General features: G+C 36.2%; 1 protein-coding gene across 2 annotated transcripts in view; it reads left to right on the top strand.

Moving 5' to 3' along the window:
- The window catches only part of RSPO3 (R-spondin 3), an 80,801-nt gene that overhangs the window by 17,173 nt on the left and 44,483 nt on the right, over positions 1-19,145 (top strand). For both annotated transcript variants that reach the window (XM_064360716.1, XM_012444156.3), the window contains exons 2-3: positions 12,708-12,899; positions 14,781-14,927. In XM_064360716.1, coding sequence (XP_064216786.1) covers positions 12,708-12,899; positions 14,781-14,927 — 339 coding nt within the window. The remainder of the gene's footprint in view (positions 1-12,707; positions 12,900-14,780; positions 14,928-19,145) is intronic.

Genomic DNA, 19,145 nt, shown 5'->3' with positions numbered 1-19,145 from the left:
GTGGCCATTCTGTAATACCAAATGTTACACAGCAGATGGTTCCAAGAGTTGGCATTCCACAGAAGGGCTCTGTGGATCTGCTGCCAATCTGATTTCTTATTTGTCTAATAATGGTCTTTTTGGAGATAAGTATCTGTTCATTGACTGAGGAGTTGCTTCACAATTTCTTTATTTCCTTACTTCAAGAAATGCCCAACTTTAAAAAGTTACAATAACCTGTTGCCCTAAACTAAGACGGCTCATGATAAGGCACAATTTTAAAAACCAAACCAATTACACATACCATACTCTTACCAAACACAGTTACCAGTTTTCTCATCAAATATATTCTTATTCTGTTCCTGGGAATGAGGAAGGTTTAAATCTGGTCCTGAGCTGGAAAAGTATCATTTTGCCCATGATTAGCAATAACTTATATTAATATGATTTTGTACAGCACATAGACACTTTCTCATCTTATTTGACTTTTTTGACACCCTTTTGGAATGGGCAGAGCAGATTTTATCATACTCTTTACAGTTAAAGTTCAAAGATGGTAAGTTATTTGCATGGTATCACAAGGCTAGTAAGTTGCAGAACTTAGCCTCAAGGTTCTAGTAGGGGGATGGTTGTTTTGCTTTTCTACAATCTCTGACCTTTCCTGCACTACCACAGTTCTCATACATCTACCCTGAAGTTCCTACTATTAGTATAATTCCTTTGGGTTTGACAAGAAAGGCATGTAGATTAGAGGAAATCATTATTATAGACATGATTCTTACTAACTGACAATGTGAACTGGCAGATCTTTAACGTCCTGTGCCATCTGAATACCCATGAATGAGCTTACTGTGGGGAGAAGGAGATACAGAAGCAAGAGCATCAAGCATTGTTTGACAAACTGTCTTCAGGAAAAAGCAGAAAACTTACTGGGTGTTCTCTATGGTAGTAGAACTTTCTAGAGAAATGGTTGAGTTTTGATATGATGAGATGTTTATTAATAAATGTTGTTATAGGCCGGGCATGGTGACTCACACCTGTAATCCCAGCACTTTGGGAGGCTGAGGTTGGAGGATCACTTGAGACCAGGAGTTCAAGACCAGACTGGCCAAATGGTGAAACCCTGTCTGTACTAAAAACATAAAAATTGGACAAGGGTGTTGGTGCAAACTTGTAGTCCCAGCTATTTGGGAGGCTGAGGCAGGAGAATCACTTGAACTGGGAGGCAGAGGTTGCAATGAGCAGAGTTGGTGCCACTGCACTCCAGCCTGAGTGACAGAGAGAGATTCCTTCTCAATCAATCAATCAATCAATATCATTATAAAACAATTGTATGGGCTTTCCCCAAATATCATGATATTTGTTTTACTAGACATAATCAAATAGACTGTTGTGGGGAAGCAGTTTGAACTAGATACTTCTAAAGTTCCCAGAGTTTATGATTCTGTCCCCTGGAAGCTGACTATATGCATCTCAGTATTCTCATCTGCAAATTTAAGGGAAAAGGAAGAACTTCAAGAGCCTTTTAAATTCCACAGGTAAATTCGTCATCCTCTCAAATGTTATGTATGTATTTCTACATAAAGCATTTTTGTTCATAACACTTTCCCTCTCCCACTTTCCATTTGTCTCAATTTTTCTGTTCCTTCAAGTTCGGTAACCATTCCTAACTGCTCTCTGTAGTGTTTAGATATCTACATTATCAGTAATTGCTCCTGTCTTTTAATTTCTTGCATTAAATTTCTAGTCCATACATTTATGGTTTTCAGAATATAAAAATACTATTTTATTAATTCTATTGTAGGCTTCTTGAGTCAGAGATTACGTTTTGTCTCCCAGTATGAGCTTCCAGTAATTATTGTGTAAACAATTATTTGTGAAGATAATAATAATGGATACTGAAAGTGTGGTATTTATATCACCTTTGTCAGATTCACCTGGGATGCTTCTTATCAATGCAGCTAGCTAAATCCACTGGATACACTTCCAAATCAAAATCTATAGGAGTGGCATCTGTACCTCTTCATTATAAACAAGTAATCCAGGCCATTTTTACACACAGCAAAGTTTAGAATCTTTAGACATTGGGTTTCTCTGTGCCACATAGACCTTTGATTTCTCAGTACCATATCACTATCATTTCTATGCCATATCTTACCTTTTTCAGTCTGTTTAAGTAGGTGCATCTCCTCATTGAGCTGCTAGTGCCCAGAGGTTTTCTTGCCCAGAATGTTTATGACTCCTATCAAAATCTGTGTCTGTGGTCCTTAAAAAGTAGTCACTCTTTATGACTGTTGGTGAGTTTCTGACTCCCCAAGTTCCTCACACTGCCTGTGTTAGAAGCCTCAGTATGTGCCCTCTTTTCAGCCTCCTTGTTTAGAGGTTTCTTGAACTTGAACTCCTGACCTCAGGTGATCCGCCCGCCTTGGCCTCCAAAGTGCTCAGATTACAGGCGTAAACCACCACATCCGGCCATGTTTAGAGGTTTCTAAGAGTCATTATTGGATAAAGCTGCCAGCTACTTCAAATGTGGATGATGATAACACAGGATGGGTTTAGTGCCTCTTGAGTTAAACAAAGTGTCTTATACCTATGATTTTGATGATTGCCTATGAGAGTGCTAGGTGCTTTACATAGCATCTCACTTAATCTTCTCAAAATATGTCAAGAAAATATTCCCATGTTACAGATGAGGAAGCCTAGGCTCAAAGAGATTAAACAACTTTAGTCTAAATAAATAATCAGAATGGAAATTTGTTGACACAGATAATTGGTTATATTCATCTTTGTATGCTTACTAATTAGAATAATGTGTGGATGTTGAATAATTTAATTTTTTAAATGATTAACTGGATAAAAAAATAAATATTGGTAATTCAGCTAGAAAACATGGAACTGGGGTTCAAAACCAGACTCTAGATGAGTGCAGAGCCAGTACCTCTTCACCCTGTCCCTGTGCTCTTCTAGAAAGTGGGTGAGACTCATTTCTGAATGAGGTCGCAATGCAGGGAGCCATGCACATAAATATAAAGATGCGTATACTTACAAAGGTGTATGTATATTCCTCTTCAATTATGTTAGCAATTTTGTGAATCTAGGAAAAATGCACTTACTTTCTTTGCTCAGGATTTTATATGTGATATATAAATCCGGATTTTTTTTAAATGGTATACTCACTATTTGTACATCTTCTAGTGCCTGTTAAAATACCACAAGTCTCTCACTTGCTGTTTGCTTATGCTAAGGCTTCAGCCATCAGATATGCTACTTTAGCATGCTATGTAGCAAGAATATCCAAGTTTATTCATAATATAACAAAGTGGAGTTTGTTTTTAGCACAAACTGAAGTTTGTTTCATTCAAGAATGTGAAGTTAGTAGTTATGGACTCACACTCATGCAGATTCATTACCATTAAACTATCACATTTTCTGTTTATGTTGATTTCTAATTATTTCTTCCCTTAAAAAAAAAAAAAAAGGAATGCCTCTCTCAGCCAGACCACAGCACATAATGATTCTTACTGTTGGATGAACACTGTTGGATCTGTCTCATGAAAAACGCTGTTATTACCACCCACTAACTCATCAACAGGTCCTGGCTCTCTACAGAATCTGGGTCTCATCACCCCCATCCACCCCCTCTTGTCCTCTATTCACCTCCACTTGGGAACATGGCCACTTGGAGAAGGGGAAGCTTTCCCTCTCTTAGCAACAGCTGGGGATGTTGACTCAGTACCTTACATTTTACACTCGTAGCAGAGTGCATTCACTTTACCATGGATTTTTCTACTTGTGGTTAAGGAAAAAATACCTCTTTATTTTTAGTTCTGTGAGTAGTTTGTAACAGTTTCAATAGCAGTATCAACTGTAGCTAGTCAGTTTGTCACAGGAAAGCTCATATGGTTTTTACTACTTTTGAAGTATCAAATTCGATATTAGTCTACAGACTTTTAATTCATTTAATGACAAAAAGAACGTAATAGTAAGATACTAAAAGAAATATTAAATTAGAAGTAAAAAGCACAGTGTTGTTACTCTAAATTATTTAGACTGTTCAATATGCATTACTAATGGTAAGAATTTAGAAAAATACAAGAAAAGAGTATATGCAAAACTGTTAATTTTTGGCTTTTTATTCTTTCTTTGTTCTTATGACCTTTTATGTATTTGATAACTTTTCTTACTTCACCCCACTTATTCCCACACATACACATACACACTTTCATAAAAGAGAATGAAAATTAAAACCCCAAAGCAAACTAAAATTACTGCTAGAGAAAGATGGGGAGGAACAGAGGAGAAACGAGATAGTCCCAAGAGCAAAACACATGTAGATTGATGCACAGCCTCTTCAAAGATTGGATTCTGCATGTAAATTTCCAAGTTTGTTGCCAGTTAGAACATTCTCCTCTAATATAAAAGTTAATAAGAACATATTTTCGTGGAATACAAGATGCTCGTTCTGTTCCAAGGTCCATAAAATTAACACAAATTAAAGTAACCATATCAGGCAAAATGTGTTCTTTCCTTTCCTTCTGATATTTACTTAGAAATGCAGAGGCTACACGTATGTAGGCTGTTTACTTTGGCCCTCAAGGGATGGGAGGAACTGGCTCCAACCGCCCTTTATAACCCGTTTCATAGCACTCACAGCACTGTAGCCTCATTGGTTCCTGTCGTGTTGCTCCTGGTGCCCAGCTTCTTTCATCGCATTATACTGTTTGCATTGCTGATGCTCTACCTGAAATACTCTTCCTGGGTTTACATGACAGCTCCTCCTTATTCTCCAGGCCTCAGCTAAGGAGTAGCCTTAAAGGGTCTTCCCTGACATGTATTTAATGTAGCTTCCCAGAGTTATTCTCTGCCTTATCCACCTGTTTGGTGCCTTAACAACACTCATTACAATCTTTAATCATTTGATTCCTTGTTTACTTGCTTATTAACTGATGAACATCATGTCTTCAGGAACTGGATTTCTCTTTCCTTCCTGCCTTTTCTGCATCACATGAAATGTTCAGCACACTGGGTGAAATTTTTGTTGAAAACCTTAATCATAGTTTCCACAATGTATCCATATACAGTGAAGCCTACTTGCATTTATCTTTCATTTCTAGTCCTGATTCTGGACTAGATGTGGTTAGGCAAAGCACAGCCCTCGATTACCAGGTTGGCATCGAGCTCCCAAATATTCATCATATCTTAGATTTCATGAATTCTATAGCTACCGTCATTTGCTAGCCTGCTAGCCATTTTCTTAATATTTTGGGCTGACTTGATTTTAGTGGAAAGCCTAGCTATTTGCTGTTTAATGTTAGGTTTCTCTTATTGCTGTGGTTTTATTTTAAAGTATTTATAGAATATAAATATTAGACTCCCTTCAGGAAATTATTATTCAGTAAAAGAAAAAGAAAGATTTTCCAAGTTCTCAAAGAAATCATTTCCATTAAAAACAGTATGTTTCCCCACATAATAATAATGGTGGTGCACCAACTGGGCTGCATTCAGCAGCTGGTGAGTACGTTCCTCTCTGAGACTCTTAGGAATTCTGTCAACCTTTTGTGTAGGCACAAACTTTCAGATTAGATGTTGGCTTAGTAGGGCAAAAGATACAGCAGACTCTATTATCCTAACTGTTACGGTTCAGTTAATGTCCATACTTCTGAGTTTGATGAAAGACCAATAGAATTTGTATGTAAGTGTGTGTGTGCATGTATGGGCATGCATGCATGCATGTGTATATGGATATACAAACACATATATGTGTGTATATATGTATACATACATGCACATGTACATATGAACACATATGTGCACATATTCAAGTATGTATATTTAATAGCATAGGTGAATTTTAATTTACTTAATGGTTAAAACATTGGTATATTAAAACACTGAAACCATCAGATGATAAACAGTATTTCAAAAATGGCAAGGTCTGTATATATTTAGACATATACACCTGTGGTTCTTTGAATAAGCTATTAATAAAAAATAATGACTAAACCTGTATTCACCCAAATATCATAATTTGATAACTCCAAAAGAGTGTTATATCCCAACAAGTAATTATACTTATTCAAAATATCCTTTGTACATATTTTGCTATCTATGCCTAGCTTTCTCAAGTTGTCTAAATTGTTGTAGAGACCTAGCCATTGTCAGCTCTACTTTGGAAGCTTTAACATATGAGCAAATAAAAAACATTGACTCTCTGAATATTTTCTTGGGTTGACTGAGCAAAATTTGACAGAAAAAGCCAAATAATTCAAATTTTTAACATTAGACTTTTGTTAAAGTGAACATTGCCAGATATTCCAGAGGAATCCTGAAACATATCTTTTTTTTTTTTTTTTTTTTTTTTTTTTGAGACGGAGTTTCGCTCTTGTTACCCAGGCTGGAGTGCAATGGCACGATCTCGACTCGCTGCAAACTCCGCCTCCTGGGTTCAGGCAATTCTCCTGCCTCAGCCTCTCAAGTAGCTGGGATTACAGGCACGCGCCACCATGCCCAGCTAATTTTTTGTATTTTTAGTAGAGACGGGGCCTGAAACATATCTTAATTATCAATAAGTGTATTATTACTCTAAACTTCAATGTGGCTCCACAATAATCAAGTCCCAAGATATGGTAGAAATGTGTTGTCCTAACTTAGGCAAGAAAAAAACTCCACATTTTCTCTAAGAGAATGAATTACTGAAGTAAATAACACATTATTGCTTCACTTTGAATGATTTATTTTATAATTAATCATTCAAAGTTTATGTAATTTGGAACTTGATTTTTTTACCAGATATTCATAGGCATAGGCCGCTTAAATTATTATAGATACTTACTGTTAAATATTTGCTACTTTAACATATTTATTATTTTTATTAATCTTTCTGTTGTTTGTTTTGTTTTGTTCGTTTTGTTTTGTTTTAGACAAGATCTCGCTCTGTCATCCAGGCTGGAGTGCAATGGTGCAATCTTGGCTCACTGGAGCCTGGACCTTCTGGGCTCAAGCGATCCTTTTACCTCAGCCTCCTGAGTAGCTGGGACCACAGGCTTGTGTCACCATGCCCAACTAATTTTCTTTTTTTTTTTGTAGAAGCAGGTGTTTGCTGTGTTGCCCAGGCTGGTCTCAAACTCCTGGGCTCAAGGAAAGTGCTGGGATTACAGGTGTGAGCCATGCACCTAGCAACATATTTATTATTATTTTTTAAATAGTTTTTTCATATGTATTGCTTTCATTTGTTCAATAATCAAAAACACTTTATTGAGAACCTTTTCAATAAGTAGCTGCCTTGTATAGAAGGTGGTAATTATCCCAAGTTCCTGAGTCTATAGAGGAAAAAAAAGAAGAAATTATCAAACCATGAGACCTCTTAGCTTAGAAAGTGTACAGTCAATGTGAACACACTTCTAAAAAAAGAAGGCATGGAGGAAAGGACAGATGTAAAAATAACTTTGATTATGGAATTCAGTTAGTCTCTTCTCTCTACCCTGTCTCTTAAGGCCACTGCATACAGAAAATCAGGCAGTGAATGTTGTGCAGACAAATACGCTTTGGGGAGACTTTGTATATGATTTTTGTTGTTGTTAAAAATAACATCAAATTTGTGAATTTATAAATTTTAATTAGATTACAAAATTAGTGTTACTTTTGTGTGTCTGGCACTTCTTTTCAACTCAGTCAAACCTATTTTCTTAGTCTAAAGTCTACTAAAATTTGCATTTCTGGAAATTAGCCATAAATAAATGATCATCAGCAGTAACTGGCAGCATGCAATAATGGATTTTTTTCATATAACAACTTACAATAGATGTTAGTACATTTGCAATTGAGCTTTAGAAATGGATTAAAGTGAAGCAAATGCTTGAAGCTTACATTTAAATTGTCACAGAAACAGAATTTAGTTATTGAAAACAAGTCGCTGAAGGTTGTATATTTACCAAATGTTCTGGTTCCATTTAAAGTTCTGTATTCTGGATGTTTCGAAGTCGAATTAACTCTTATAACAGTAGCAAGTCTCTTAGGAATGGTTGCATCAGTTATGTATCACAAGTTAAAGGTTATCAAATAGTACGAAGCCTCATCTAATAGATAGTGAAATTGAAGTTTCTTACTCAGGGAGTGTTCACAGTTCAGACACTGAAAGTAGGTTTAAGTTATGCCTCAATTTACAACCTTTTTTACAACTAACCTTCATAAACAAGTTAAGAAGTAACACTTCCTTCTTTCTTAATTTTAAGGATAGACATATTAATTTCACTGTGTATGTGACACATCTTTAGTAGAAGGTCCCAATTTAAAGTTTCCATGAATTCTGCCCATTTTCTCACTCATATGTACCCCTATTACACATTTGAAGTTTACTTATATATAAAGAGATAGTTACCAGATAAAAAGATCTAGATCTTAACCTTTGATCTAAACTCATTATTTTTCAGAAGGTTACAGCATTCCTTTGAGTCCAAGTTTGAAGTTTCAAAATAAATGATTATGATAGCTTCTACTCTCTTATACCATAAGGCAATTACCACAGCTAATTTAGCTTTTGAGTATGCTTTGTAAGCAACAGTGGCCTGGAAATTCAAAGTATTGTTTAAAGCTGCTAATAATACATTTTGTTCTTTTACCAAATGTCCCATATTTTGAACAATGTCTCCTCTTTCTAAAATTGTCTAAAAAATTGTCTCCTAATTTTTCTGTAGCTTCCCCTTTCTTTCTTTCTTTTTATTTTATTTATTTATTTATTTATTTTTTGAGACAGGGTCTCACTCTGTCACCAGGCTAGATTGCAATGGTGCGATCTGCGCTCACTGCAACCTCTAACTCCCATGCTCAAGCAATTATAGTAGCTGAGATTACAGACACGCACCACCACACTGAGCTAATTTTTGTATTTTTAGTAGAGACGGGATTTCGCTGTGTTAGCCAGGCTGGTCTCAAACTCCTGGCCTCATGTGATCTGCCCACCTCAGCCTTCCAAAGTGCCGGGATTACAGGCATGAGCCACCGTACCAGGCCCAGTAACTCCCCCTTTCAAGATGCCTTTTCTAATTAAGTAGCCACCATCAGAGACTCATGTACATCTCCAACAGCCACTCCAAAGTAAGCTCCATCTAGTAAGCATCACTCTCTGGACATTTCATAAAATCTGCAAAATTAGTGATTCCAAGCCAGGTTTATGTCTTTAAACATCTGTATTCTATGCACCATTCCCTACTCTCCAACTGCAGGTACTCCTCTGATAGCTCCTCTCCTCTCCATTCACTGGCTGGACCTAGAAACACACCTTTTCAAATCCTCTTTATTGTTCAGCCTACATTTCATTGGCCACTATATTTGGTTGATACCACCTCCTAAATATCCTTGAAACTACATTATATTGCCTCTGCCATATTTTAAGTTATGATCAGCCTCCTATCTTGACCACTACATTATTATTATTCTCCCAGTTTCCATGCCTGCCACATTGCCAGGGAAATTTCCTTCCCAATTCAAATCTGATCATATCACTCACTGGTATGATTAAAACCCACCCCCCTGCCATGTTTACAGAAGAATCTCATTGGCCTATCCCCCAAAAGTTTCTGTAGTCCAGGTCTATTTTATGCTTGCAATCTTCTTGATATTTCTCATATCATCATTTTGCACTACTTTTGCTCTAGTTACATCAAACTCATGTCAGTCTCCTTTCCAGCTGGGGTCATTGTAGTGTTTCCTTCTATAGCCATACATGACCACTTACGACTGATAAACTCCAACTCATTTTCTAAGATTAAGTTCAAATACTGAGATTCTGTGAAACTTTCCCTACCTCTCCACCAACAACTTCAAATAACAGTAGGAAAATAGTGTTTGGAAAGGTGATATAGAAATGCAAAATGAAGTTAATATTGAATGGGGAAAAAAAGAATGACACAGGAGAAAGTAAAATTCTATTTTCTGTTTCAGAATCACAAGATTTTATGGCTGAAAGTGTTGTTACAGTCAATCTAGACCAAAGTTTTTTGTGGTTTCCATATAAAAAGTAAAAGCTCTTGCCTTAAAATGAAGTTTGGGAAATTTGTATCTAGTTGTGTAATACTGACTGTGTAATTTGTGTGATCCTTATATGGCATTCAAGAAAGTTGTCACTACACTACATAACCATAAAAAAAACTAGACTCATTGAATCTGAGCTTTATAGTTGCCATTTCTCTCACTTCCCACCGCCAGCATTTAAACCTTCCTGAAGAAATAAAGTTTGCCATCATTCGATATTCAAAATTCATTGCCCATATTCAAAATTCACTGATTAAAACAAACGTAAAATTTTCTTGCAAGTTGGGACAACTAGGTCTTTCTTGCTTTTTCAAAAATCAAATTAAAAAAAAAATTTGCCTAGGAAGTCAAAATATTTTTTTAAAAAAAGCGAAAAGAATTATTGTAACACAACGTTGACTGCACTGCATTTCATCTGTAAAAGTTTTAGAGATGGGGAATCAAGCAAGGTATTTTGGTACATCTCATAATTTCAGTGGATACTGTCACAATCATGAGAAGTATTCAGAGCTGTCTCCTGGAGAACATTCCAAACATTCAAAACCTAATTTTTTAAATAAAATTTATCTTAAGGAATGTCAGTTTTTGAAGTTCTGAATATGTAAATCATGTTTATATTAATAATTGATATATTTAAAATTATATCATAATTGGCAAAAGTTTCAGAACTCATAAAATTAGAATTGCGTGTTTTCTTTCAGCGCCACATTTCAGAAATAGGGATGGACTGGCATGGACCAATACGATCCATCTTCCTTAAACCCAGAGGCTCTTAGTGCCCTTAACTTGAAGCACTTTTCTTTCAAGTTGAGGTCCACTCTTCCATAGACAATTCTATGAAAAGGTCTCACAAGTTTTTATCTACACCTCTCACTTCTTGAAATGGATAATGCTAGATTCTGAACACATGGAAATCTCTTGCCCCTTTTCCCTTTTAGGGTCTTTGCAAGCTTACAATATGTACACGTTTTCTGTAAGTCACCAATGCTGAGTTACTGGCATGAAAAATGACCCTGTTACTTGGAAAGTAGTTTCACTTACAAGTCCCCGAGGCCCTGTAACGTCTAAACCTCCTGTGCCAGTTTATGTGACTGCCCCACCCCCACAGAGGAGCATGCACAGGAAAAGCAGACTTCCCTTCCCCCACACATTTCCTTAGTTTATTTACAAAACGTCTTGGAATGAGAATGAGCTGTTTGTGGTTCCTGTGGCTGGTTTGGGGATGGTTTCCTACAGGCAGAGGATGCTGGTCAACTGAATGACCTCTCTGTAGCTAACCCGTGCACCCCTGTGGTAAGGCTGTTTGGTATTATGGGTACCTCTTCTAACTAAACCTGGAGGGATTTGTTTTTGTGGTAAAGAACTTAGTAATAACCAAACATCACTGGAAAGACAGATTTAATAATGCTAAGGCCCACCAGAGCCTACCCCTTCTAGTACCAGCAAAAGAAGTCAGAAATACACTGAGACGCCTTTAGATTCCTGTGCATCAATCTTTCTTTCTCAAAGGATTATGATTTTTTTCCTCTGGCATCTTCAATGGACAATAAAGCTATTTGCAATATATTTGAGTAGAGGGGACAATAGGAAAGAAATCATCCCAAACACCAGCTGTATGAGAAACACCCCTTAGGCAGCAGTTTTTACCAGCTTATACAGAGATGATGTTGACTAGTTAATAGTCAAAAGAAGATTTAAAGTTGTGATGATCTTAAATAAAGGTGAATCTCCCAAATATTTGTTTCTGTTTGTTCAGACTTGCAAATGAACACTCTTACCTCACACACAGGTAACTCTTGGAAACCCTGGAATATGCATGCCAGTGATTCTTAAGGTAGACTGGTCCATCTTCACCAAATATACATTCCACTTGAGTAAGTAGAAGGTGAGGGCACAGAAACTATAAGACTCCAGTCCCAAAAGAGAAAATATGAAACATAAATTACCATAGCGGTCACATACAATCCATATGGAAACACTGATGAGATAAGTATCACATTTTCACCATTGTATCTGTTTTAACTGGCAGTCACTAAGCCCATGTGAGAAGAAATATTTCATGAAGGCATTGAGGAGTGCCCAACAGCTAACATAGATTCAGCATCAGTTTGCATTGGATCTAAAAGTAAAATTGTGTTCTTTAGTACACCATAGTTCAAAACAGACATTATAAAACCTAGTGTCCTTATTCAAGTTAAGCCCTAGTCTACATTAGTTTACTTACTGAAGAAATTAGAAACATATGCTTATCCTCTGTTACATAAATGAAAAGCAAAACAAATGTGTATTAATTTCATTGTGTAAATGAGCACAAAATTACCAGTGCCCATTCTCCAGGGTGCTAGTCCAGTGAGGATATTATATCTATAAAGAGAATATATCTATACAATTAGTTATACATAATTATACTATATATATTATATATAAATAAAATACATGTAAGTCCTTTGAGGCAGTATATTCTTATTTTTCAAATGCTCAATTTTAAGAACTTTGAAATTAAAAACAACACATGTGCTAAAGGAAAATAAAAGATCACACAAAAAAAAAAATAGGAAAAAAAAATCCCACCTCATTTACCCATTACCAACAAATTGAAAGATAATGAAAGAAAATGTATATCCTGCCCAGAAAATGTCATTTAACTTCTGTATCTGTAATTTAACCTTTGTAATGTCTTTCTACATTTGTCTCTGCAGCGCATCCTAACGTCAGTCAAGGCTGCCAAGGAGGCTGTGCAACGTGTTCAGATTACAATGGATGTTTGTCATGTAAGCCCAGACTATTTTTTGTTCTGGAAAGAATTGGCATGAAGCAGATTGGAGTGTGTCTCTCTTCATGTCCAAGTGGATATTATGGAACTCGATATCCAGATATAAATAAGTGTACAAGTAAGTGCCTACATGAAATTGTATTTTTATCTCATCCTTGGTGACTTTTCCAGTTTGAAATGATCTCTAATATATTCGTGATATCCAATATTAAGTAAATGACGTGTATCTCTTAATTAGGCTAAACCACACTTGGACTTAGCTCTCAGAACCAGAAAATTTTTATCACTAACTTACAAAAAACACTCATGTTTTGGTTTCTTTTTAATAATGAAACCAAAGGCTGTGAATATGATTATTGCTCATGAACCTATAGAAAAGTACTGCAAGCCTCAATTCCATCTGAGTTCCCATTATCAACACAAAATCCAAGTATTGACTAACTTCCTGAATCATTTCAGCTATTTTGACTTCAAGAGTGATTCCAGAGCAACTGAAACGTTTATTTATCAATTAGAAATAAATATTGGGAGCACTGTCATCTGGACCCTGAAAGTCTGCTTTCCACACTGCAGATCAAGAGACCTTTCTCAAAACTGTAAATTAGGAAATACCACTCTATCCAAATATCATATGTAATTCTGTCAATCTCTCCAAACTCATCTCCTACAACTCCTCCTCAACCGTTTTGTATCAGCCTCATTTGCCTTCTCATAAGATCTTCCCACCTCAAGCCTTTGCAGTTCTTATTCTACACTGGCTGTTCTAGCAGTTGGAAAGCTTTTTGCCCACATCTTTGCATGGCTGGCTGTCTTATTTCATTGCCAATTTTGCTCATATGTCATCTTCTCAGAGAGACATTCCATGACCTTCTTATCCAAAATAATCAGCCTGTTCCCCTGTCAACCATTCTCGGTCTCTTTTTCCCACCTTTTGCTGTATTTTTTTTCCCAGACCACTTATCGCTCTGGAACTAGACTGCCTGGTTTCAAAAAGCAGTCTGATCTGTTGTCCTCGGTTAGTTTCATAACTTTGTGAGCCTCAGATTCCTCGTGTAAAATGAAATTATACCAATGACCAATGACAATCTCATTGGGTTGCTGTAAACCTTAAATGACTTAATACTATTCTAAAACATTATAGCAATCCTGGCTTACAGTGATCACCTTCTAAGGGTCAACTATTGTTATTGTTTACTGTATCTCCTCTCCTAGGATGTAAACTTTCTGAAGCCTGACTCTCACTCCTCTTGTACATTGCTGTTAACCAATATGAAGAACAATGCCTAGCACATAGTAGGCAATCAAATATTTGTTGTAAGAATGAATAGCCAGCTGGGTGCGGTGGCTTCAAGCCTGTAATCCAGCACTTTTGGAGGCCAAGGCAGGTGGATCACCTGAGGTCAGGAGTTCAAGACCAGCCTGGCCAACATGGTAAAACCCCATCTCTACTAAAATATAAAACCTATCCTGGCGCTGTGGTGGGTGCCTGTAAAATCCCAACTACTAGGAAGACTGAGGCAGGAGAATCGCTTGAACCCAGGAGGTGGAGGTTGCAGTGAGCCAAGATCGTGCCGCTGCACTTCAGCCTTGGAGACAGAGTAAGACTTTGTCTCAAAGAAAAAAAAAAAGAATGACTAGCTCTCAAGAACTATACAAAGGCAATGTCCTTCATATATTTTCTTAAGGTTCTGATGGAACATTTTCACTATCACTTAATATAAACAGATACTCAATCTTATAAATATTCTTGGCTATGTATACATATTCCAAATTTTTTTTCATAGGGCAATCAGTACAATGTTTTTAAAATCAATAACTGATGTACATCAACTAAATCACTGTGGAGGAATCCTGTATTCAGTCTGGCAAAATAATTTTGGACCTCAGGTGTTTATTTGACACTAATGTTGCACGTGCCTGTGCTGAACACAGGCAGAACTGGACCAATAGTTAAGAGGACATAATGAAAGCATATTTCTCTTTCTCTTTTCTCTTTCAGAATGCAAAGCTGACTGTGATACCTGTTTCAACAAAAATTTCTGCACAAAATGTAAAAGTGGATTTTACTTACACCTTGGAAAGTGCCTTGACAATTGCCCAGAAGGGTTGGAAGCCAACAACCATACCATGGAGTGTGTCAGTATTGGTAAGGAGAACCTCTAATAATTGGAATAAATGATAATGTCAGTCTCCATGGAGGTGCTTTTCAAAGTCCTTTGTCAAAAGAACCTGAAGCTTCTTGGGCTGAGATCTCTTAAAAGCTGTATCCATCCTTCTTTACAAAGATACTCTCCTAAAGGTCTTTTTCATAACCTTATCTGGCATGTATTACAGTACAGTTTAATACAGTTTGCTTCCTTGTTTCTTAGGGGCTATCGATAATTGTTTCAACTGTCTGTTCATGATAGATTCATTTTTTATTATTATTTGATGAATTTTTGCTTAAGTAAAAATTCAGTCAAGACATAAATATATCAAGACAAATACATATATCAAGACATATATATATATCAAGACATATATATGTGTGTGTGTGTGTGTGTGTATATATATATATGTCTTGACAGTGATCTGTTATGTGACATACATTTATGTCTTGAATTGAATTTTTACCTTAGAGCAACAGTTTCATAAAACACCTAGGTCTAATCTCAACTAATGACCAAAGTTATTTTCTAAGCGGGGAGCATACATTCTCTTGACACAGCCCATTAATGCTCAGTAAATGGATCAAAGACCTAGAGAACTGGAATTGATTTAGTTAAAATCTCACTTTTTTTCTCTCACACTGCTATGCTGAAATGTTCTGCTTGTACAGGTATTGATAGATAAGAAAGAGGATAGTGGACTTACTCAAACTGACAGAATGAGACAGTCCCTGGGTCTGATTAATTGCAGTCCAGATTTCCTGAAGGGGAGGGAGGTCCCTCAGACAAGTTGTTTGTCTAAATAACAGATCACTGTCAGGATGTATTTTCCCTCTTTTAAACGTTGTACAGCTACTACAGCTACAACTTTGATGAACACTTGGGAAGCAGATGCTAAACCAAATGGGAAAATAGCCTAGGAAATCTCAAAATCCCCTGGGCAAGAACTACAAGAACCTTTGATGCTGCGCCAATGGCATATCCACACAACTGCCGTCCTGATTCAGTACAAGATAGTCTCCGGGACTCCTCTGGGGTGCCCATGTTAGGGATCCCTTAGAATCTAAAGTGCTGGAGTAATAAATCTAAAGTCGTGGTTTAACCACTTCAGGTCCACCACAGCACTTTTATTTCTAAACAATGTTTTTGATAGAATAAAATAAATAGATATTTTAAAGATAATTTTAGAAGCATCTGGAAAACAATGGTCTTGAAATAGTTTGTGGCTCACAATGGTTAAGTTTTTTCTTCTCTAGTTTTAGAAACACAGGGGAAGAAAGCAACAGTTAGGATAGGGTAAAAAGTACAAAAGAAAACACTTCACGTTTTTTTTCTTACTGGTCCTGAGGGCTGATGATTAGAGGTAATAAGTTTCAAACAGTGGAAAAAATAGAAAACACGTCTGTGCGATATTCAAGAGCAGAAATTCAGGACGAGTTGCAGAATGTTTATGACATTTCTCTACCTGGAAAAAAAAGATACATATTTAATTTTTTTTTCAGTTGTTGAAGGTGTAGCATTCAGTCCTGGAAAGGCTTTTTACCTTAAATTTATTAATGCTTTTCTATCAGTGAGATCATTTCACACTTGGCACTATCGGATTTGCCTTTAAAGCTTACTGGTAATTTATACTACTGGTAAGACTAAGACTGCTTATTTCTTAACACAATTACATTTTAATTTATACATTTTGGAAGAGAGGTTAGCAGTCCAAAAGCCAATTACTGAATTTGGCTCATTTAACAGGTGCAAATGACCTAGGACACTGTAGTAACACAAATCAACAAGTTCGGTTCAAGGCTGGCTCTTGTTGTTTGCTTGATAAGAGATATCTGGTATCATATGGTGCCTAGCCTACAGGTACTACACCTGGCATGCCTTTAGGTTAGCCCGGGATGACCTGCTTCCACATCACAAAGGAATATTACAGCCTATTCCTTTAACAAATATGAAAACTAGGATCCGGAGAGGCAAAATGATTACCCTGAAGAAATATTAGTTATTTTCAGTGATGTAATTGGTAGCTTGACTTTAGCTTCCTACTACTCAACCAACAGAAAGAATGCGTCTTTCTCATTGCTAAAATCTACACCATAATTCTAGTTTTCTATCTAGATTTTAAATTGAGAGGAAAGGTCACAAACAGAGGAAATACTAACCTGATATAGAGCTAGAATGAAAGAGATATGTCACAACACAACCACTCTCCATGGTTTGCAGGTCAAATGAAAGAGAAACATCCACTGAACCAAATTTTATAAAAGAACACATTCTTTTCACTTTGTGCTCCAGATATTTGCCTCCTTTCTGCACTGTCATTTTGTCACCCCCATTGCTTCTCTTAGAGAGTTGGACTTGTTCAAGTAATCAGAGAGAGAGCATATCTCACTCCAAGCACTGAGTAGCAAGTAGAGTATATCTCACTCCAAGCACTGACATACCCTTGCTATGTTCTCTATGTAATCATGCAACTAGTCAACAAGAATTAGAGCAAAATGACCAGTAAAGCCATTACTGGTAGGACATCCTATTCAACTTTCTTTCCAATTCGGGAATCCCTTTTACAGCATTTCACACTGATGATCAACCACAGCACAATGATTCCCAGGGACCAGAGCTCATTAGCTTTTATGAGACATGTGCTTCATTAGCTTCATTAGTGAATAAAGATTTCCAGTGTTAAGATTGTTCTTAATACAGAAGCTAGAAGGAACGCAGAAGGTGAATAGTCTGTTTTTTCTTAACTACCTCTTCACCAAGGAGTGTCTGAATTCTACATTATTCATTAAATGATCCGAATGGAACTTAAATCACCTTTTGTGTTGTCTTTGCACTTTTTTTCAGTTTTTGTTTTTTTCCTGGAAATATTATTTGGATGCTAACATTATAGGTTTAGTCTACAATATTTCTCTAAGATAAATTCACCTCATCTCATGGTGCTTTGGCTATCTGGTCTCATTACAGCTTTTAACTACGTAAACTCATTTGTTTTGAATATTTTCCCTCCTCCAGTGAAATTATCTAAGCTTGTCCTTAGAATTTAATTTTTAAAACTATTCATCTTCTGACTATAAACTAATAATTACCTAACCTGTAATTTTTAAAATCCATTTTTTGAAGTTCAAGTATGCCTTTGTCTAGACCACTTTTGCTATTACGAAAGAGCATCAAAGTTTTGGTTACTTGCACATCAGATAGTTTTTTCTAATTTAGTCCTCATAATTCTGGAATTAAATGAATACTGGACAAAGTGACAGCTCAAAAACATTGATTTTCCTCTTTTCATTTGCTTTTTTGGAGGTGCTTTTATTTGTAATGCTAAGGATCCACTACTTTGTAATGATTAATATCAGAATGGGATGCTGGAAGATAATATCCATAACCGGCAAGATATTATAATATTACCAATTGAATTAGTTACTCTATTATTGAACAAAAATTGTAATGGTATAACTGAGCATGAAGACTATTTTAAAGTGGTTCAATCAAGTTCATTTTATTTCACAGAAACCTAAAGTCATGTATTTAATCAATTCCATTTAATTCCATGTTGTACTTAGGGACCTAAAAGTGTCTGAAAAGGCCTGTGAAAAATGTATACGTGGATTTAAATTTCTAAAACATTTAGGTTATCTTTCTTGAGATTGTTATGAGAGATTGCATTCTGCTCTCAAGTAAGGAATCATTAAATCAGAAGACAGTAAGGGAGATAACTGGAAGCTTGTTTTTGTGGAAAGACTGTCTTAAGTCATCTGAAAGTGTTACTGTTGCTAGTCGTTGTTATACATTAGAAAGTTTTAGGGACATGTATATAATAGCATCTTGTAGATGCTTCTTTTCTTTAGAAGTGCAAAAATCTATTAATAACCTGAGAAAGCCATTATTGAAAAAAAGAAACTAATACAGAAAAAGGAAACAAATCTCCAAAAGAAGCTTCAGAAAAAGTACATCAGGTCATCTTAGGAATCACTTGGTCAGGTTTATTTTAGAAGCAGGTTATTAGATGAAATTGACCCAGAATTCATATATAATAGATGCTGCTGTGCCTGAACCATACTCAGTAACAGATATCAATATTTAAACATTCAACGGCACATGAAGTAGAAAAGGCGGTAAATTGCAGACCAAAGACCTGGATTCATTTTCTGCTCAAACATTCTCTAACAGGGAGGTTCTCAAAGGGTGTTCCCAGTACCTGCAAATCAGCATTACCTGTA

The sequence above is a fragment of the Aotus nancymaae genome, unplaced genomic scaffold, assembly GCF_030222135.1.
Source record: "Aotus nancymaae isolate 86718 unplaced genomic scaffold, 86718_ANA_hifiasm-v0.15.2.pri h1tg000040l, whole genome shotgun sequence".
NCBI lineage: Eukaryota > Metazoa > Chordata > Mammalia > Primates > Aotidae > Aotus > Aotus nancymaae.
The sequence above is the reverse complement of the archived record's forward strand: the minus strand, read 5'-3'. Positions and strand labels throughout refer to the sequence as shown.